The sequence below is a fragment of the Pongo pygmaeus genome, chromosome 16 (genome assembly GCF_028885625.2).
Source record: "Pongo pygmaeus isolate AG05252 chromosome 16, NHGRI_mPonPyg2-v2.0_pri, whole genome shotgun sequence".
Lineage (NCBI taxonomy): Eukaryota > Metazoa > Chordata > Mammalia > Primates > Hominidae > Pongo > Pongo pygmaeus.
Window position 1 is genome coordinate 82,723,265 of NC_072389.2, and position 21,830 is coordinate 82,745,094.

General features: G+C 57.3%; 1 protein-coding gene across 2 annotated transcripts in view; it reads left to right on the plus strand.

Annotated features, from left to right (window-relative positions):
• PSTPIP1 (proline-serine-threonine phosphatase interacting protein 1) overlaps positions 1 to 21,830 on the plus strand; it is a 40,717-nt gene that overhangs the window by 11,198 nt on the left and 7,689 nt on the right. The window contains exons 2-8 of one of the 2 annotated variants that reach the window (XM_054451974.1): positions 10,022 to 10,122; positions 10,336 to 10,410; positions 17,228 to 17,262; positions 17,444 to 17,550; positions 19,778 to 19,840; positions 20,457 to 20,555; positions 21,433 to 21,478. In XM_054451974.1, the coding sequence (XP_054307949.1) occupies positions 10,022 to 10,122; positions 10,336 to 10,410; positions 17,228 to 17,262; positions 17,444 to 17,550; positions 19,778 to 19,840; positions 20,457 to 20,555; positions 21,433 to 21,478 (526 nt within the window). Of the gene's footprint in view, positions 1 to 10,021; positions 10,123 to 10,335; positions 10,411 to 16,120; positions 16,490 to 17,227; positions 17,263 to 17,443; positions 17,551 to 19,777; positions 19,841 to 20,456; positions 20,556 to 21,432; positions 21,479 to 21,830 lie in introns of those variants that run through there. The other variant, XM_054451975.1, reaches the window with a different exon arrangement.

A 21,830-nucleotide genomic window follows, 5' to 3' on the forward strand; every position in this document is an offset into this window, starting at 1 on the left:
TCTTTGTATATTCTGGATACTCATCCTTTATCAGATATATGATTTGTAAATATTTTCTCCCACTCTGGAGAGTCTTTTCACTCTTTTGATATTGTCTTTTGATGCACAAAAGTTTTTCATTTTGATGAATTCAATGTGTCTACTCTTTGTTTTGTTGCCTATGATTTTAATATATCAGAGAAATAATTGCCAAATTAAATATCATGAAGTTTTCCCTATGTTTTCCTTTTAAAATTTTGTAGCTTTAGGTCTTACATTTAGGTATTCAATTCATCTTGAGTTATTTTTTGCATATGGTATAAAGTAAGGGTCCAGCTTAATTCTTTTGCATGTGGATATCCAGTTTTCTCAGCGCCGTTTGTTGAAGTCTGTCCTTTTCTCATTGAATGGCCTTGGCACCCTTGTCAAAAATCAATTGACCATATATGTTAGGGCTTATTTCTGAGCTCACTATTTCCATTCGTCATATGTCTGTCCTTATGACAGTACCGCACTACTTCAATTACTGTAGCTTTGTAGTAAGCTTTGAAATAAAGAAGTGTGAGTCCTCCAACCTTCTTCTTCTTTTTCAAGATTGTTTTGGCTCTTCAGGGGCCCGAGTAGAGCTGCTTTGGTTGTTCCCATTTTATAGGTGAGGAGACTGAGGCCTGGACCGTCTTGAGTTTGCCCAGCCTGGACTGGCCACGAGTCTGTGACAAACTTCTCATCATACTCCCACCCTGGGCACATGTAGGGAGACACTTGCTTTAGAGGGCCCCTGGGTTGTGGGCTCCTCCCTGCGATTGCTCTGCCTTCCAGCTCCCCAAGGAGGTCCATCTATGATGTCTCGGCTTCCTTGGGGCCCCACCAGCTCTCACTCTTCTTCAAGGAGGGTCTGGAGGGAAGGCCTGGAGGCTGGGTCACCAACTTCCTCAGTGGATCAAGAGAAGACCCTGCAAGGAATTAATGTCTGTCCCGGCCTCAGCTTGCCTGGATAAAAATCAGACTTCAGGCCATATGCAGTGGCTCATGCCTGTAATTCCAGCACTCTGGAAAGCCGAGGCAGGTGGATTGCTTGAGCCCAGGAATTCAAGACTAGCCTAGGAAACATGGCAAAACCCAATCTCTACAAAAAATACAAAAATTAGCTGGGGTGTGGTGGTGCACACCTGTGATCCCAGCTACTTGGGAGGCTGAGGTGGGAGGATCGCTTGAGCCCAGGAGGTCGAGGCTGCAGTGAGCTGTAATCATGCCACTGCACTCCAGCCTGGGCAATAGAACACTTTTTTTTTTTTTTTTTTTTGAGATGGACTCTCGCTCTGCTGCCCAGGCTGGAGTGCAGTGGCATGATCTCAGCTCACTGCAAGCTCCGCCTCCTGGGTTCACGCCATTCTCCTGCCTCAGCCTCCCGAGTAGCTGGGACTACAGGCACCCACCACCATGCCCAGCTAATTTTTTTGTATTTTTAGTAGAGACGGGGTTTCACTGGATGGTCTCGATCTCCTGACCTCATGATCTGCCTGTCTAGGCCTCCCAAAGTGCTGGGATTACAAGCGTGAGCCACCGCGCCCAACTGGCAATAGAACACTTTGAGGACTGCAGTCACTGAAGCAGAAGGGATTCCCTTCTTCGTCACCTCCTGAACAATTGCCCATTGACCTGGACCAGCTCTGAGCCCACTCTCCTAGGCATCAGGACCCCAGACTACAGGTGGTAGGAAGACCCAGAACAGCTGAGGATGGTTCAGGCAAGCAGAGCTGGGGGTGGAGGGCGAGAGATCATCACAGAAGTCTGAATCAGTGTCCCTGGAGCAGCAGTGAATGCTAAACACAGCCAGGTATGAGGTCTGCACAGCACAGGGAAGCACAGGGTGTGGATGAGGTGTTTGGGGATATCTGTGAGGATTCTCACTGACCCTGAAACCAAAGAAACAGGTGTGTCTGGTGCCAGGACCAAGGGAAGACCAGCAGCTGAGCCTGGGTCTAGGGTCAGAGCAGGAGCTGCTGTGAAACTGCAGAAATTTCATCCCAGTCCTCAGATAACTCCCAGTCCTCAAGGGAAGGAGCTTGCACTCAGGGTCCGGCAGTCTTTTTGTTTTGTTTTGTTTTGTTTTGTTTTGTGTTTTTTGAGACAGAGTCCCACTCTGTTGACCAGGCTGGAGTGCAGTGGCACCGTGTCGGCTCACTGCAATCTCTGTCTCTTGGGCTCAAGAAATTCTCCTGCCTCAGCCTCCCGAGTAGCTGGGATTACAGGTGCCCACCACCACACCCAGCTAATTTTTGTATTTTTAGTAGAGATGGGGTTTCATCATGTTGACCAGGCTTGTCTCGAACTCCTGACCTCAGGTAATCCACCCACCTCGGCTTTCCAAAGTGCTGGGATTACAGGCGTGAGCCACTGCGCCCGGCATTCTTGATTTGTGTCCTACCTCTGTAGGCTGAGAGTAAAACGTTAAATAATGAATGGTCCCAGAGAGCACCAGGCTCCTCACACAGCCCAGCTCCCCAGGCCTGGGGTAGGGGGAGCATCTGACTCTACTTAGAGCCATGTTTCTCCACCATGTGGCTGTGTGCAACAGGTACACTGGCTGTGTTGGGCAGAGCAGAGCGATTTCCCAGACTCCAACATAGAAGCCTTTATTTGGCAGGTGCCATCTTTGTCTCTCACTCTGACCTTGGAGCCCAGTGGCCTGCTTCGATCCTACTACACTCATGGGTGGCCCTGGGGAGCCCCTCAACTCTCTGAGCCTTTGTTCCTTGTCTGTAAATATTGCAGTAGTAAACCAGCTTTGGTGGTTAGAGGATTGAGAGTGGAGACGTGCAGGTTGATGGCCAAGCAAGGATAAGGAGCTCCACGTGCGATCCCCTGCAGGTGTGGAGTCCAACTAGCCCCCAGGCACGGAAGGCCTCAGGCTCAGCTCCAAGGCCCTGAACCTGCTGAGGCTGGCAGAGAGAGCCAAAGGGCCTCCAGAGGCTGCAGGGGTCTGTCCCTGCCTTCAGGGAAGGGCATGGGCATAGGAGTGGGGCTCCCCTGAAGCTCTAGGGGCCCATCTCTGTCTCTTGAGCAAGTCCCAAGCCCAGGGGAGCCTGCCAGCCCTCACACCTACAGCAAATCACAGCCGCAAAGCAGGACACCCCAGGTCCAGGTTCCAGGTTCCAGTAGCTGCCTCGTGGTCAGTATTGCTGAGGGCAGGTGCCATACTCATGCGCAGTGTGTCCTTGTCCAGTGCCTGTGTTGTCCCCTCAGTGGGACCCCTGGGAGTCCCTGGAAGCTCACAGGGCTCTGATGGGGTCCCTGTCAGCCACGGGCTTGTGGGCCTCCCAGCACAATGGAGCCCAGCCCAGGCATCTCTGGGACTCGGCCAGCTGGGCTGCTGAGGTGAAGGGCCCTGTAAGGCCCAGCAGGGGCCATCAGACTGGGACTCGGAAGAGAACCATGGCACTCTGGAAACTCATTTCTAATCTCAAGGTCCTGTCAGCCCAGGTGAACACAGAGTCGTTCATCTGACAACATTAATGCACATTTGTTCTCTAAAAACTAAAAGTCTGTCTTTGCCTTCTTGGCCCTCTCTGTTCAACACTTACCCTGGGCCATCTCAGACAGCTGTAAGTCATCCTCATCCCATATTTATTTGCTTATACATGGTTCCCAGCAGTACTTGAGTCAGGGGACCCCTAGACACCAAGTCCCTAATTTAACAGGCCATCTGAGGCTTGAGTCGTCTCTGTGGAACCACACCTGCTTACAGACTGTAGTGATGGGCGCTCCTCACCTGTCAAAGCCCCCCGCCCTCTTTCCATACCTGCAGCCATTCAGGCTCCTGGGAAGCCTTTCCTTGCATTGTCCTGGAGTTGGCCTCCCTGTCTCTGCCCCCATGAGTCCTGGCTTGGGCTGGGAAATGCCAGCCACTAGTGCTCCCTCTGCTCCTGATGGCCCCACAGAGATCTCCAGGTGAGATCAGCCATTCCCTCACAGCTTTGGCTTGGAACTCTCCCTTCCCTCCCTATCACCTCCTCCCAAATACTCTGGGTAAGCAACTGACTTGTTTACTGAGGGCTCTGGCCATCCATCCATCCATCCACCCACCCACCCATTCACCCATCCATCTATCCATCCATCCATCCATCCATCCACCCATCCATCTATCCATCCATCCACCCACTCATCCATCTACCTACCCATCCACTCATCCACACATCCACCCACCCACCCATCTACCCATCCATGCATCCACCCACTCACCCATCCCTCCATTTGTCCACCAGTCCACCCATCCACCCACCCACCTATCCACCCATCCATCCATCCACCCACCCACCCACCTACCCATCCATCCATCCATCCATCCATCCACCCATCTACCCATCCACCCACCCATCCATCCATCCTTCCTTCCATCCATCCATTGATCTGTCCATCCATCGATCCATCCATCCATCCATCCATCCATCCATCCATCCAGTTGTACCTGAGTGTTTGGTCCTTTGCCTACCTCACTTTGTCAACCAGTAATGGTGGAGAGGAGTCGCATTGTGGGGTACTGACTGTAGGGCAGTGGAAGGAGCCTGGTTGCTACCCATTGACTTAGCGTCCCTGTGCCTCAGTTTCCATATCTATACAATGGGGATGATAATTCCTGCCTCAGAGGACTGTTGTAAGAGGTAGAGGGGACCAGTGTGTCTGGCTTCTTTAAAGGTGCTGGGTAATGGGTCATTGAATCTGCAAGCAAATGATCTGGTCCCCTCCATGGGGCACCTCAGGAAGCAGCCATCATAAGGTCTTGTCCTCTTGAGGGCCTCACTGAGGCGCTTCTCCAGCCCATCACCCAGTGTGTCTGTGAGCAGAGCTGTGTGTAGGCACCGGGTGCCAGGATCCAGTGGGGAACCTGAAAGACCCCCCTCTGCCTCCATGGAGCTCAGCCCTTCCTACCTCAGGTTCTCAGTCCACAGAAGACAAGCAACAGGAAACTAGGTGCTAGCAAACCCACAGTGTCAGCCACACCGGCTGCAGAAGTCACTGCTGGTGTGAGGGAGGAGAGCACCCCAGCACCATAGAGCTCCATGCAGCTACCTTCCAAAGCCACTGCTAGGTCTTGCTTCCCCACCTGTGGGCCCGTGCTGGAGTTTTCCCAGTCATCTTCAGATGTAACCCAATCCAGTCCAACCTAGTATCACAATTTCACTCTCATTCAATTTAAAGCTCCCCAGTCCTCCGACTTTCACTGGAAGCCTCTGATGGGGAAAAGAGAACAGGGTCGGTTTCCTCCCTTGCCATGGGGTACCCACACTGCACTGCCAGCTGCCTCTGGGGTCTCCATGGCGGGGGGGTGGGGCACAGGGCCGTGACTGTAAAGGGGAGAAACGTCTCATTGCCCTGGTACTGTTGTAACTGGTGACAGCGAATGCACACAGTTCAGCCCTTTCTCTCCCTGGCACCTAGGCAGGTTTTTTGGCGACCCTGACCCCCTGGAGTCCCTGACCACTCCATTCCCTACAGCCTTCCACTTCCAACCCCTCCCGTTGCACCCAATAGTCTGCTCCACTCAGCTTCTCCTTGGGGCTCCTCTCTCCCTGTCAGGCTGTTCTCATGGACAGAATTATCAGGCAGCTCTTCCTGGCTACCTTCCACGGCCCCCACTTGGTTCCCAGGGAAGATTTTGGTGCCAATTCTTGGACATAGCAGATGGGAACTCGGACCAAAACCCACGCGTCCCCCTCCAAGGTTGGAGGCTTAGCTGTCCTCTGATAGATGCTGTATTCTGGAGTGCCAGGCAAGGGAGCGTTTGAAAAAGGCTCTGTTCCCCTTAAACGGACCCTCTGGTGGAGGAAGGTGTGTAGGGCGAGAGGGGAGGTGACGAGGTGACTCATTTCTTCCAGCCTGGCCCCAGCTGAGGGAAGGTGTTTCTGGTGGCGGAGGTGGCAGGCAGGCGGGGAGGGCTCGGGGAGCTGCTGCTTGCTGAACTGCCCATGGGTGACAGGCCCTGAGTGTGGGGCTTTGCAGAGAGGTGAAGTAATGGGAAGTTAACAGCCAAGATCGTGGCTTGGGATATCTGGGTTATATCCCAGCTGCACCTGGCAGGTCCCTGGGCAGATTGGGTAACCTCTCTGGGTTACCTTTTCCTCATCCATAAAATGGGAGTCATCACCCCTAGCCCAGTATCTGCCTTGTGGTGAGCCCTGATCTTGAGTCCACCGTTCTCACCTATGCGCACAATTTCACTTGCTTCTCAGGTCACCTCTATGCAGTGAGAACTATTAGGCCCATTTTCACAGGAAGGAAACAGGCTGAGAAGGGCCAGGGTCACGGGAGGTGTGAATCCACATCTAGTTGGTCAGACCCTTCCCAGCCTCTCAAACAGGCCCGAGTACCCTCTCTGACCTGTGGCCTACACTAACAGGACTGTGCCCTAGAGGGGCGGGCTGTCAGGGCCCGAAAAGGGGTTAGCCTCCTGCCCCCACTTTCCCAATGAGGAAACCAGGTCCTGAGAAGTAAAGTGGCTTGCTTCAGGCCCTGGTATCTGTGGTCTTGCCCCTGCAGCCACCAAGAGTGTTATGGGCATGAAAAGGGGGAAGTGGCAGTAGTTACAGAGGGTGCTTCTCCACTCAACCAGTGGGGGTGTGGAGGGCCCTGGCCAGCTCACAGGCCTGGGCCATGGCTCACACCAACACCCACCAGAGAATGAAGCCAGTAGGCTGTCCCTGGACAGAACAGGGCACCCAGGCCTTGGCCACACTGCCTCAAGGCAGAGGCAGGAATATGTTTCCTCCCAAGAGCCTCCTCCTGGAGTTCTGGGATGCAGCCTGGAGCCGATGGCCACATACTACGGATGGCGAGGGCTGGGTCCCACATCTGGCTCAAGTGAGCCTCCCAGAGGAAGAGACTGTGCCCGCTCCCCACCTGGCACCCCTAGTCCAGGACAGGTTGTCCTGGGTGCCACATGGCTGGGCCGTGACCACTGGCTGTTCACGGGTTCCCCAGGGCCGCACTCCTCTGACCCAGCCTGGGCACCAGGCTAGCCTCTGTGGATCCGCAGTAACCGAATTATAGCCCAAAATACAGCTTTGATTTGAGGTGGAGATAATTTGAGTGATCATTTTCAAGAGTGAGTTTTTCAAATCATGTTTGGATGTTCCAAAATAGAAAATGGTTCCTGGGCTGTCTACTAAATGGCTGATGTAGGTATATGGCTTTGGGGACAGGTTGACCTGCATTCAGATCCCAAACTCTGCCCTTTGCCCATTGAGTGGCTTTGGGCAGTCTCTTTCCCTGTTTGGGCCTCCTGTCCCCATCTTTGCCTCCCGAGATCTGTGTTGTGATCAGGAAGATAACGCTGTGACACCCTTGGTGCAGTGTGTGCCCGGTAGACTTGATAAATAGAGATTTCACAAAGGGCAGGGACACAGGCAGCATTCGGATGACAGAGGTTGGACAGGATGAGGGGAGAGGGAGGTAAGAGGAGTGGGGGACAACTAGGGTAGGCCCCCTGGGGGTGATGCTGATGCTGGGCCTTGGGTGGCGGACCCACACGACTGATTAAGTTACAGGATGATTGGTTTATTCATTTCCTAAACACATCCTGAGCCTGACTCTCCCAGCTCAGAGCACTGAGTCAGACCCATGCCCTTGAGGAGGTGGCAGGGGTGGGGGTGAAGGAGGAGGGCGCAGGCTGGGGGAAGGGGTGCAGGGCTGGGAGGCATCGTGAGCAGCCCCTGGAGAGTCGGGCACTTCCTCGGAACAGCCCAGTCCTTGCGACAGTAGCTCACTCGGCCACAGCCCCTGCCAGCAGCCCAAAGCTCTGAGCGACGGACTGGGCGGGATCCTGGAGCCTGCAGCCTCTGGGGACTTGAGCACGGCGGTCACAGCCTGCAGGGCCTCTCGCTGCTTTCTGACTCCTCCCGAATGGCCAGCGTAGGTTCCGTTTGCTTCTCTTTCCACTCTGGGGGCCTCCATAAGGAGAGGGTTCCCTTGGCGTCAGGGCTGGGCTCCAGGTGGCCTCTCCAGAGGTATCAGGAAGGAATGACAGGTCCCCTGAGAGTCCGGATTCTCGTCCTAACTCTGAAGCCTCAAGCAAGCCATTTCATTCTCTGGCCTCAGTTTCCTGAGGAGTGAGGGGAGCCGCACAAGGTGGTTCCCAGTTGTGGGGCGGGGGGGGTGGTCTGTGGCATTCTGACATGAATCCTGGTGTCCCTCCGGGCAGGGGCAGGAGGCTGAGGCCCCAGATTTGTTTTTCTTCCCAGCCGCCAGGGGCTCTGACCTGAGGGTCTGGAGTGAGGGCAGAGGCTGAGGGGTGGGAAGGGGAGGGCTGCTGGCTGCAAGCAGCTGCCCACCAAAACCACAGAAATGGAGGCCTGGTCCAAGCTAGCCCAGTGACGCCAACCTGGACATGGGGGTGGATGCCTGCCTCTGAGGCTGGGGGGACAGCTTCTGGCCTTCCAGGCTACACACGCTGCTTGTTGCTCTGTGGACAGCTGAACATGGGCCAGGCCCTCCTCAGGAATTTCTAGGGATGCTTATGGAGGGGGTAGGAGCTTGGGGTCCTAAGTGTCCTACAGGCCAGAAGAGCTCACCTGCTGAGAGTGGGCTGGAGTTGGTGGGGAGGGGGGGCACTGTTGGGGCAATTTATGCCATTGCTACCTCTACTTCAGATTCTTCTTAGACCTTGGAGAATACCTTCTCCTTCCAGCACCTGACTCAAATGCCTCTTCCTGCAGAGAGCTCTCCTGGATTTCGACTCCATCCCTGCTCCCCTCACACCCCTAAGGTGGCATTTGAGGGGAGACTTGGGTCAGGGGAAGGAGTACCAGGCTTTACCTCAGTCAAGTGTGTGCGACCCTGGAGTGTGTGTGACCTTGGAGACTGTAATGTGTGTGGTCAGGGGAGCTGGGACTTCTTCCTCCAGTCTCTGAGGCCTTAGGGGTCCTCAGGGATAGAAAGGAAGACAGACTAGGTGCGGAATGTCAGGCCTGCCTTGGTGCAGTTGGTGACAAAAATCCTGTCTCCCCAGCACCCCTCAAGCTCCCCTGGAGTAAGCCTGCATGCAGCGCCTGGGAGAGCTCAGAGGGTTGTGTGGGGGAGCCTGGCCCTGGGACCCACTCCCCAGGCCTGGGAATGTCCTGGGAGACCTCTGTTCCTTCACAGTCCTTAAAGACTACCTCCCTCCCCCAACTTCTCACACCCAGCTTCCCACACCAGCAGCTCAGACACACACCTGCAATCCACTGCCCAGTGAGAAAGGAGAATTGGGTTGGCCAAGAACAACAGCCAGGGCAAGCTGGGCAAGTGCCAGGCAGCAGAGGGTAGCTGTCCCTAGAGAGTTCTCTGAGGCTCCCCACCCCACCCCAGTCCAGAGGTGAGTGTAGGGTGTGCTTGCGCATGCTCTGACCTTGACTGAAGTCACCCTCCATGCCCACCTCCCTGGATCTGCGTGAAGGGGGCGTTTCCTGAGCCCACAGAGAGCCCAGCGCAGCATCTGGCACATGGCTGGTGCCCAAGAAACTGCAGTTGCTGTGATGGCCATGGAGACTGCAGAGTGCTGAAGTGAAGGGCAGGGACCCCAGCCAGACAGCCTGGGGTTCAAGGCCAGGCCAGCCACTTTCCAGCTGGGCCACTCTGGATGCGATCACATGTCATCCTCCTATACCTCGGTTTCCCCACTTAGCTGAGATAGGGATATTGGAAGGGTGGCACCATGAGTGAGTGAATTTCAGGGCTGGCTGTCATCAGGGGGACTTAAGGGTGGCCCTTCCCATCTGCTATCTCATGCTGATGCATGTCCTCTCCTGTGAGCTCTGATGCCAGGCCCGGCACCCCCGGCCCTGTCAGCTGGGTGGGGCTCACTTATGTACTTGTCACCTCTGCAGATGTGAGGGGACCTCCCGTGTGCCTGTGTAAAGCCAGGTCTGGAGTCCCAAGAGCTTGCCCTGAGCAGGGGAGATGGAGGCAGGAGAGAGGCTGTTCCCAGAGATGGTGGGAGGTCCCCACAGGGCTGTGCTCAGTGTCGCCTGGTCGTGGCCCTCATGTGTCCTTCTGTCCTGTGTCACAGTGCAGGGACTTCACAGCCCACACGGGCTACGAGGTGCTGCTGCAGCGACTTCTGGATGGCAGGAAGATGTGCAAAGACATGGAGGAGCTACTGAGGCAGAGGTGAGCTGCTGGGCAGGCCATGGGGAGCGCAAGCAGGAGGCAGGTGCCTTCTGCTCGGCTCCTGGGACAGTGGACAAGGCCCCCATCCCAGCCAAACTCTGTCAGAACACGCCCTGCTTAAAAAACACTCTCCTGTGTTCCCTCAAACCTGGGCCTCCCCCAAAGGTGGCAGGTCACTGATGACCTTTCAAATGCCCTTTTTTTTTTTTGCAGGGCCCAGGCAGAGGAGCGGTACGGGAAGGAGCTGGTGCAGATCGCACGAAAGGCAGGCGGCCAGACTGAGATCAAGTAAGAGCTCCCGGGCCCTGGGGCTCACTCCTCCCCTCTGCTGGCAGTTTCTGGGCCTTTAGATGAGGTGTAGGTCTTCCTGGCATAGGGGAGGCTGGGCAGAACCAGGGTAGGTCTGGATTGCTCCTTGGTGCCTGGTTATCGGGCATTCAGGGTGAGGCCAGGTTCTGTGTGGGAGGAAGCCCGAGGGTCTGAGTGCTGGAAAGGGTCTGGGCAGGGGAGACAGGAGGCCATCCATCCTCAGTCATTTGCAGCGCAGCCTTCACCAGCCTGGGTGGCCTCCACTGAAGTCCTGAGGGGCAGGTGACAGGCCTCTGCATTGGTGGACCAAGTCCCCTGCAGCACTGGCTCAGCGTGGGCTTCAAGGATGGAGATGTAGCCAGAGACGGGGTTCCAGGAGGGGACACACCGGGGTTCCGGTACCAGCTCCTCACCCCCCAGCTGTCTGACCATGGGCTGGCTGCTGACACACTCCGTGGCTCCGTTTCCTCATCAGTGATGGGATAGTAATGCAGCCCTCCTCAAAGGAAGAAGTGGGCTCATGGGCTTAGCTGAGGCCTGGTTAGAGGGCAGGCCATCAGGGGAGTGGCTCTGATGAAGCGGGGGTCTCCAGCCCCACAGGTCTCTGCACGCAGACTGCTGGGGTGGGAGGAGAGGTGAGGAGATGAAGCTGAGTTCAGGACAGAGCCACCCTAACAGTGGAGTGGAGGGGCTGCTCTAGGAAGGCCCAGACTGTCCCCCTGGGTGAGGACAGAGCCAGGCCAAGGGGCAGACAGACCACCGGCCTCCAAGTTCTTAAAAGGGCTCTGCAGAGTCCTCCTGCCGAGGGGCCCTGAGCCTGACCCTGCAGCTGCTGTGGAACCCCTTCCCCTCCTGCCTTCTCCCCCGAGACAGGAACTGAATGTGCCATACTCTGAAGGTCCCCCAAAGACACCAGGCACCCTGGCGGCTCCTGCTTCCAACCAGGAGCCAGAGATCACAGGAAGGCTTAGATGTGGCATGAGCCGTGCGTGAGGCCAGAAAGTGTGCACACAGCCCCGGGAGGACGGAGGGCTCTGAGGAGCCCTTGGAGCTCTGGTCCCGGCTCGGCCAATGTGAGCTGTGGGACTGTGGGCAAGTCACCTAGCCTCTCCGAGTTTGTTTCTCATCTCCCACTCCAGCGAGCTGCTGTGCAAATCAACAAGAACATGGTCTGAGGGCCTCCCAAGGGAAGGGCTGAGGGCCAGGTGCAGGCTGGGCACAGAGGAGGGCTCAGGACATGGCGAGGAGTGAATGGACGTATGCAGGGAGGTGTCTTCTGCAGGAAGCAGTGCCCAGAGCTCTCAGCCAGGGGAGGAGCAGCTGTGGGGACCTGGCAGCATGACCAGGGGAGCCCCTCCTGGCCTCCTTGCCTCACGGCCTCCAGGCTGGAAGAGAACTTTCCCAGAAAGAGAGGGTACCTCATGGGGAGAAGTCAGAAACTCAGGAGAGGTGGAGAGGGTGGCCCCAGCAGGGCACAATGGGAGCCAGGCTGGAGTGGGTCTGTGTGATGCAGGCTCAGGGGATTGTGAGTCACAGGGGATTTACAGCAGGGAAGGAGAAGCTACCCACAGAAAATACAATGGGGGTGGGGAGCAGGGTGGGCCTCGGGAAGCGGGAGGTACGCAACATCTTGCTCCATTTGTAGAACTAGGAAGGGGCCAGGTGGAGGCTCCGGGCGGCCCTGATTGCGCCATGGTTATTCAAGGCCAGGTGGGGAAGGGTCTGCCCTGACTTATCCTTTGTGTGGCCCTGGATGGTCCTCCCTGTCTCTGAGTCCAAGGTCTGTACCTATGGAAGGGGATGGTCACTGGGAGAGGTGTTCTGGGCAGTCACAAGGACAAGCAGAGAGTGCCAAGCCACAGGGGTTCACTGCACACAGTGGGGCTCCATAGTGTTGCTGTTGACCCATGTAGCATGAAGTACTGTTGGTGAGGCCACGCAGCTGTTCCTTTCAGTGTAGGCCAAGCATCCATCCTCCATCCATTTAGTCACCATTTAATTGAGGACCTACTATGTGCCATGCCCTGGATGGGTCAGGAGGATTCACTAATTAAATAAAATAAAATAAAGGGCTTTGCCATTCCTTAGCCAGAGTCCAGCACACTGAGGGTGACTTCCTTCTCCTTCCTAGTCCTTTGCATTGGGGCCCATTTACGCCCCCACCTCCTCCAGGAAGCCCTCCCAGACACCTTGCCTTGCCTCACTGTCAGAGTCTTGGCTTAGACCCAATTACCCTTCCCCATGCCAACCTGAAGGGCTTTTGGTGGGTAAGTATGAGCAGTGGCCGTGGACCTGTTTCCTCATCTTGGACTCCTGTGGGGGGGAGTGTGTGTTGGCCCTCAGGAAAGGTGGCCCGGCTCTTCAACGTCGGGGCTGGTGGCCCACCCTCCAGGGCCCATCCCTGAGTAGGGGAAGCCCCTGGCCTCCCTGAGGCCCACAGCTGCCCCCCAGGTCTATGGGATGCTCATTCCCTGCCCCTTGCAGAACGGGCAGGGGACTGGGGGATGGGAAGCCTAGGAACAGGGTGCAGAACGAGGACAAAAGCCAGGTGGTTAAGTGACCCTGTAAATAGCCTAGTGAGCCCTGAGGGCAGAACTGCTGCCTGAAGGTGCTGCATTTCTGCACATTCCCCTGACCTCAAACCAGCCAGGAGCCACCCTCAGGCCTGGAGGCTCAGGCCACTGAAATTAACAGGAGGTTATATCTTAAGTGATTTTTGACATGTATCTCCTTCACATGTTAATTCAGCAAACATCCATGGGGCAGTGGCAATGGAGGATGGACAAGTAAGACCCAGTCCCCAAACTCCAGGGATCCCCACCAGCGCTTTCAGTGCATTTTAAAGACAGCATTAGGGCCAGGCGCCGTGCCTCATGCCTATAATCCCATCACTTTGGGAGGCTGACCTGAGTTCGAGACGAGCCTGGCCAACATGGTGAAACCCCGTCTCTATCAAAAATATAAAAATTAGTTGAGCATGGTGACGCAAGCCTGCAGTCCCAGCTACTCAGGAGGCTGAAGCAGGAGAATCACTTGAACCTGGGAGACGGAGGTTTCAGTGAGCCCAGATTGCACCACTGCACTCCAGCCTGGGCTGCAGAGCGAGGCTCCATCTTAAAAAAAAAAAAAAAAAAGACAGTGTTAATATTTGCAGGGGACTTACCAATATTGCTGACGTCCACGTGTAACTTCACGTGTAACTCATCCCATTGCTCTTTTTGACTCCGCTCTCAGGAAGCTCAGTCTGAAATTCTGTGCTCAAATACAATTGTCCAGCCCTGCAGAGACTTTGCCTGACTCTCCTTTCCAGCCTCTGGGCCTTTGCTCCTGCTGTTGCCCTGTTGCTCCCCTGCCCAGTCCCACCCATCCCTCAAGGCCTGCCTGAAATGTCACCTCCCTCAGAAAGCTGTCACCTCCACTCCCCTATTGCTCCTCCTGCGTCAGGTAAGGTGCTTGGGGTGCTGCTTGCCCCCAGAAGCTGCACAGGGCAGGGGTTTGGGAAACAAAGGAAAATCAAGGCAAGACCAGCTTCCTGTAGCCCCTCTGTGGTTACCAGTGGGCAGGCACAGTCCCCAAGGGGTGCAGGTTTGAATCCTCACGTCCCTGCCTCACCCCCACTTGTCACAAACCAAAAATGCTGTGGTTTTCCTGTCAGAGAGATTTTTCCATTTTTTTTATGATCTCTCTTCCTCTGAACTCAGAGAGAATGACGACATCGCTGAGGATATTGGCGGGAGAGAGCCAGGCCCTGTTCCTGTCAGATGTCCCCCAACACTGGCTCACTATGGGCACAGCCACAGCACAGGGAGCCGAGAGGGCTACTCCTGTCAGCTGGTGGGCAGGCAGCAGGGACACAGTGGGGTCAGAGCAGGAAACACACTGGAAATCTGGATTGTATTTGAGCACAGAATTTCAGACTGAGCTTCCTGAGAGCCGAGTCAAAAAGAGCAATGGGATGAGTTACACATGAAGGCACTGGGGACAGATGGCAGGAGGCAGAGGCCTGTGCGGGACCCTGTCCTCGACATGCGATGGAGACACAGTAGAGGCGCTCAGGGAGATCTTGACAGTTTCCCTGCGCAGACAGGGGGAGGAAGCGGGAATTTCATGGGGCAGAGAATGACATTATGTGGCCCCCAGATCCTCCCCAAGATCAGAGCTCAAGGCTGTTCACTTTGGGAGTTCTGGGGCAAAGCTGGGCTCCTCCTCTCATCCACAGAGCTGAGGCTGCCTCCTTGAAATTTCATCTGGGGCCAAGAAAGGGAGGAGTGTTCTGGGCTTTGCTGTGTGAGCTGAACTAGGGTGGCCTGATGGTTCCAGCAATGGGGACAGGGGACCTGGGGCAGGAAGGCCTGCAGCCCAGGGGACAGCAAGAGGGGCCTGGAGGGGCCAGAGCCTGCCTGCCCAGGTACCCCAGACAGAGGCAGCACCAGTATCTACGCAGCACCCAAGGCCTAGCCTGTCATGGGGGCAAATGGGAGTTCAAGATGAGCACAGACCATCACTGTCAAGACTGTCCCGGGGTGGGACAGAGGCTGAATGTCCACCTGGCAGTGCTGTACGTTCAGGCAGGCTCCCAGCTTTCAGGTGGGGGCTGGGAAAAGGGCCAGCAGCTCCCAGAACCTGCGATTCCTTACAGCACCCCCCAGCCTGAGACCATGGACCAGGGTGGCCCACAGGTGGGTTTGGGGTTGAGAAAATCTAGATTATGAGCCTGGGGACAATGAGGAGGAGAGACAGGCATTGCCCCTGTCCTCAAGGGCTCATGGTTCAGCCGGGTGACAGACATCCACTGGGTCAGCCCAAAGTGACATCAGTGCTCAGAAAGGACAGAAGAGGATGCCAGGCAAAGATGCAGCAATGGAGATGGGCACGTGCAAAGGCCCTGAGGCAAGATGGAGCCTGGCACCTGGAAGCAATGGGGGGAGGGGCAGAGAGCAGGGCTGACAGGTGGGAGGTGGAGGTGGTGGGGCAGGGTCTGCAGTGGTGGTGGCAGCTAGCGTGGGGCAGGCATGAGATTTAGGAGATAAAATAGAAGGTGGAGGCAAGGAAGGGAGAGGACAGAGCCTGGGGTGACTCCTGGGTTTCTGGTGTGTATAGCTGGCGGACAGTGGTGTCTTTGACGAGAGGGGAGCCCTGGAAGAGGAGAGGTTTGCAGGGCAGGTGCTGAGTCCGGTTTTGGACACGCTGAATTTGAGGTATCTGTCAGATATGAGACCCAAAAGGTGAGGGCGGGGAAGTGAGTGTGCAGACCCTGAGCTCTGAGAGGGGCCTGGGCATGCTGTGGTCACGAAGGAGGCGGGGCTGGAGGGTGGTGTGCGTGAGGGCTGGGTTGGGGGTGCGGGGACCAGGCTGTGCCTGGAGGCCTCTAACTGAATGAGGGGGACTGAGCTGAGGGGTGATCTGACAGGAAGCAGAGGGATTGGAGGTGTCACTGCTGGTGAGGAGTCAGAGAAGAGTCCTGAGCCCCACAAGGGAAGGTGGGGTCACCACACAGCCACCCCTCTCCTTCCTCTCCTTGGTTCCGCCTCTTACCGCAGGGTGGTCACGGGCGCAGCTCCTTCACTCCTCTGACCCTTGGCTTCTCATCTGTGAAATGGGATAATAAAGGCACCTGTGCTGGCAGAGTTGTGAGCAGTTCTGACGTCTGGATGGGCATCAGCAGCGCTTGGAGCCGGGCCCCACCCCGAAGCCTCAGACTCGGGAGGTCGGGGAGGAGCCTGAGAATCTGTATTTCTAACAGGCTCCGCGGATGCTGATGCTGCTGGTCTGTGGACCTCACTTTGGGATCCACGAGTTTAGGGCGAGGGGCCTGGCCCCCACAGATCTCCCCCAGGCCTGATCCCCAGGCTCCTGCCAGGCTACTGCTCCTCCTTGGCCTCTGCTTCCCCAGGTGTCTACTGAAAGGAAAAGCCCCCTGAGAAGCCTGCCTGGTGCGCTGCCCCCGCCACCCAGGGCTGTCCGGTGGGCGTCATGAGGCCATGTGGCCGCCAGGGGGCAGCCGAGCTGCTCCACAGAGAGGCTGCGGGGAGAGCCAGATAAAATATTGGATGCCCAGGTGAATGTGAATTTCAGATAAACAACAAATACTTTAAAAATAAAAGTCCGTTTTAAATACTACAAGGGGCATACTATACTCAAAAATTCATCTGAGATTCACATTGCACTGGGTGTCCTGTTTTTATGTGTTCATTCTGGCAGCCCCCGCCCATCATTCCCTGCCTCCTATGCACGGTGCTGGGCCCTTCCCTCCCTCCCTCCCTGGCAGACAGTGCCCACCTCTCACCTCCTGAGCCCTGCCCTACTAGCCTCTCCCACGGCCATCCAACCTCCTCCAAACATCCCCCGGGCCACCTGCTGGGAGCCCATCTGAACACTGTCCCCTCCCCTTTATGCAGCCTCACCCTGGGGCCATTTGGTACCTGCCAAGGAGAGAGGGCTGTGAGTGTGCGAGAGGAGTTCAGGGGAGGGACGGAGGGTCCTGAAGACAATCCCCTCTTCTCTAAGAATGCAGCTAAGAGCACAGGTGGTGGGGGCCATTGGTACCTCCTTCTTCTGCCACATTGCAGGGGGTTGATTGCTTTTATTTGCAGAGAGCTTTGTCTTCCAGAAATCAGTCTGGGGCCCCAGTGGATGGTCACCATCTGGCTAAAAGGTCCCTTGGTTCTAGAGTGACCCAGGGTCTTCCCACCAAAATAAAAGTCCTCCCCCCTACCCCACCCCGCTGGGGGACAGCCTGGACTGCAGGTTCCCACTGTGCTCTCCTCCTCCTGACCTGGACTGGTCTGTTTTGCAGCTCTCTGAGGGCCTCCTTTGACTCCTTGAAGCAGCGTAAGTCCCCTACCCTGGGGCAATGGGATCTTTCGGGACTGCGAGGCTGGTGGAGGGTTTGGGGGGACAGAAGATGAGGTGTTGGGGCTGGGGCTGGGCTGGCCCACACAGGGGTGAGTTGTGGGTGACTGAGGACCATCAGATCTGACACTGGGGACCAGTATCTATGCTCTGCCCCCAGAAATGGAGAATGTGGGCAGCTCACACATCCAGCTGGCCCTGACCCTGCGCGAGGAGCTGCGGAGTCTCGAGGAGTTTCGTGAGAGGCAGAAGGAGCAGAGGAAGAAGGTGAGGCAGGTGCAGGGGGCGGGGGAACTGTTCCCCCATTGCCAGCCTCTCAGTTGCTGTGGGGGTAGGGGGCTGACCCTCCTGGTAGAGCCAGTGGAGGATGGCAGGGGTGGTGGTGGGACAGCACCCTAGGCTTTGGGGCTTGAGGGTGATCTGAAGTGGGTGGGGAGGGCAGAGGCCTGGCCGCTGGCACCAAGGACAACTCTCAGTCCCAGAGCCCCATGGAGGGTTCTTCCCGTCGAGCTGCCTCACGCCTAGGAGGATCCTACTACAGTAGACTCTAGAGGGTCTGTGGCAACTTGGCGGTGTCCAGAGGAGGCAGTCTGAGTTGTGGGGGTCACTGGAAACCGGTGTTGAGTCCAAGGATCAGGGCGGATTGTCCTGGAAAAAGGCAGACTTGCAGCCAGTCACTCCACAGGACTGCCCAAGGCTGAGGGGTCAGACACAGACTGGGGTGGAAGAGTTGTGTGGCATTGCTTAGCATCCAAAGGTACTTCTCACCCATATGTAGGGCATGGCTATCCTGAGACAGAGTGACTGCGTGGAAGTGAGGTCCCCATCATGGGAGGTGTGTAAGCAGAGGCTGGCAGTGGCTGCAGCCTTGAGGTTGGGGATGGGTTCCCTGGAGGGCAGGCAGGACGAAGGCTGGCCTGGAGGCTGGGCTTGGGCCTGTGAGGATGGGGGCTCAGCCTCTCAGGGCCTTAGTGATGAGGGTGGTGCCCAGCATAGGGTGGGAGAGCAGCACACAGACCCGCTTCCTGCTTGGGGAGGAAGGATCGTTGTAAAGTGGCCGAAGAACTGAAAATGAAAAGACACAGCTGAGCCTCGAAGGGGAAGAAGCTGTACCTGAGGCTGGGGCCAGGCTAGGCCTGGGTGTCCTGGCCATACCACTTCCCAGCTCTGTGCCTCAGTTTCCCTCTCACAGGATGGGACACATATGTCTACCTCCCAAGTGCTGGGAGCTCAGCCCAAGCCATCGCCCCTCAGTCTCCACAGACAGGGCTCCAGCTCTGGTTAGCAGCTCTGCTGGCAGAAATGTAGCACGGCTGCCCGTGCCACCTGCCCATCTGCCAGCTGGGCTTTCAGGATTCTAAATATGGGGTTCTGAGCAGACAGTGGGTCCCCAGAAGCCAGCCCAGGCTTGAGGTGCTGGAGCAGGCACCCTCTCTGAGCTGGGACCTGCCCACAGAGCCTGCAGAGAGCCTGCCAGGAAGGAGGGACCCCGGCCCTGCTATTTTGAGCCCTCCTGTGGCAGAGGAGCTGCTCTGGCTGCAAAGGCTGTTTTGGACAGAGCACTCTTTTCCCAAGTGGCCAGGGCCCCGCAGGCAGAGCACTGTGTTGTAGTGTGTGCCATGTGTGTCTGAGCCTCTGTGTGTGTGTGCGCCACACAGCAAGGACACATGCTCACAGGACGGTACACACCCCCTACGCTCCCCTGCATATGCCTGTGAGCATGTGTCCTTGCGCAGCCCTGTGCACTTGGGTGTTTTGGGGTGTGTGTGTGAGTGCCTGTGCCTCGCTGGTCTCCCAGCTGGCACAGAACCCCTCCCCGGAGACCCCAGGCACAAACTGGCTCAGTTCTCTTCCTACCTCATAACCCAGTCGCTGTCCTGGCTGTTTTCCCTTCTCTATCAGAACAGGAAGCCTGGGAGGTAAAGGGAGGCTTTGGCCCCAGACCTCGGCATAGGGGCCCAGTGGCCACTGAGCCTGCATGTGACCTGTGGTTGTGTGTGGGTGACTGTGGGAGTGTGTACTTGTGAGTGGCGTCTGTGGGTGTGCACAGGAATGCCTGTGATCATGTGTGTGGGCAGCTAGGGATGGGGCCTATGTGCCTCCGAGTTAATGTGGAACTCTGCATGTATGTGTGTGCCACAGTATATACACACACGTGTGAGCAACTGTGATGCCTGCAGAGGCTCGGGGATGCAGGATGAACGACTGTGTGCGCACGTGTGTTGGGGCGGGAACTCCCCAGCTGGAGACCAAGCTCCAGCCAAGGTCTGCAGCAAGGACCTCAGGGCACACTCATGCCCTGGGATTTTCTGTGGCCTTCCATTGTGAGGGTCACTGTGAAGCAGCAGGCTCTGGGGGAGGGAGGGCAGGCTGTCACCCTCTCTCCAGAGCCAGGAGAGGTGCTGCGCCTCATCCCAGGGACACTCCGTCCTCTTGGCCTAGGGGAGCTTCCCGAGGCCGCGGCCCTCGGCTCAGAACCTCGTGTCCCCTGCAGTATGAGGCCGTCATGGACCGGGTCCAGAAGAGCAAGCTGTCACTCTACAAGAAGGCCATGGAGGTGAGCGCCAGGGCCTGGGGCCGCGGCCTTCCCTCGAGGAGCAGCGCAGGGATCAGGGTGCGATCCTGGGCTGTGGCCCCGGGCAGGGCATTTGGAACAGGCTGGCCTCGGCCTTGGTCCCGCAGGGCGCACCAGCCTGCGGGGCGCTTGGGCCTGCGCTGGGCGCCATGGCCCCGTGGGGATAGGCCCGGGCCCTTCCCTTGGGGGGCTCGTGAATGAAGGGCAGACGAAGTCAGCTGGGGACTCCAGGGGTGGAGGGAGGAGGGACCCCTGAGCTGGATCCTGCGAGACGCTGGACAGGAAGGGAGAGGGGCTCCTAAGAGGGCGCGGCATGGCGAAGGGCGTGCCCTCGCGGAGGAGCACAGCCCAGGAGGCGGGGCCCGGGGCAGGCCGTGCTGTTCTCAGTGGGGAGGGCCTGAGAGCAGGACTGCTAGCAGCCGCCACGCCTTCTCCATCTCCTTCCGGACCCCCAGATCCCTGTCCCTGGTGAGGATACCCCCACTCCACCCGCAACCCTCGCCAGGGAAAAAGGGAGGCTGGGCTAAGGGAGCCTCACTCCCGGGGACCACAGAACAGGGCTGTGCAGCCCCCAAGTCACGCCCCTCCACACCCCCAGTCCAAGAAGACATACGAGCAGAAGTGTCGGGACGCGGATGACGCCGAGCAGGCCTTCGAGCGCATTAGCGCCAACGGCCACCAGAAGCAGGTGGAGAAGGTGCGCTGGGCTGCTGGGCCGTGTGGGTCGCCCAGGGCTTGCGGCAGTGGGGGAGGCACGGAAGGGGTGCCGTAGACACCCCCAGGCAAGATCTGCATCTGGGGATGCTGCCTGGCCCTCTCTGACCCCCAGTCTCCCCATCTGTGAAATGGGTTTCCTAGAGAGAACCTCAGGGCACGGACAGGCAGGTCAGCTGGATCCCCTTTGCCACAGTCAGGCGGCACTCAGGGACCCATTCCTCGGAGCAGGCCCACTGAGGCCCACAGGGCGATGAGAGCAGACGCCAACCCTCACACAACCTTGGAGAAGGGCTCAGTAGGCCCATGTCACAGAGAGGAAACTGAGGCTCACAGTAAGTGACTTGTCTAAGGTCTCAGAGCCAGGAAGCAGCAGAGAAGGGACCCCCAATTCAGGTGGTCTAGAGCCCATGCTCCTGATGCTGTGGCCCCTAGGCCAGAGTAGGGATATCAGAGCTCCCAGAGCCCAGGAAACACATCACTCATTGCACAGACAGGAAGCCTGAGGCCCAGAGAGGGAAGTAGCCCGAGGGTGAGCTGGGGGCAGTCAGTCAGCGGCCAGAGCCCAAGTCCCAGCCAGGAGGCTCAGCAGTAGTTGCACCTCTCCTGTGGGTTGTGGTCTCACTCTTCACAGGCATCCTCCTGGGCTCGGTTCCTGTCTTCATTCCCTTTCCATGGAGCTAGCCTGTGGTCCTCTGTGGGCAGAGGTTGCTGCTGGATGATGGCATCTGCCCACAGTTGGCTCCTGAATGTCCCCCCCAGGGTGGCCAGGGAAGGTGTGACAGTCACTTCAGGTCTGCTGGGGTGGGCCCTGGCTCCTGGGGCAAGGGCTCAGCGCTGCTTCCCCTCTGTTTCCTCAGAGTCAGAACAAAGCCAGGCAGTGCAAGGACTCGGCCACCGAGGCAGGTATGTGGGCCTGGCTGCCCCGTCCGACCGGGGCGGAGGCCTGGGCGGTACTCCCCACACACACCTCCTCACTCTGGGGACACACACACACCTCCTCACTCTGGGGACACACACACCTCCTCTGGGGACACACACTCCCACCTGGCTGCACAGTCATGGGCGCGGCGCTCTCATTCCAGATATGTGCAGTCAAAGTAAACACTGTGTTCCCCCATTCGCCGGCCCTTCTTGGCGCTTCCTGTGTTCAGTCCTCACAGCTGCGCTCCAAGGTGGCTGCTGTTATTATTCCCTTTCTTAACAGATGAGGAAACAGAGGCACTAAAAGGTCCAGTACTTGCCCCAGGTTACGGCC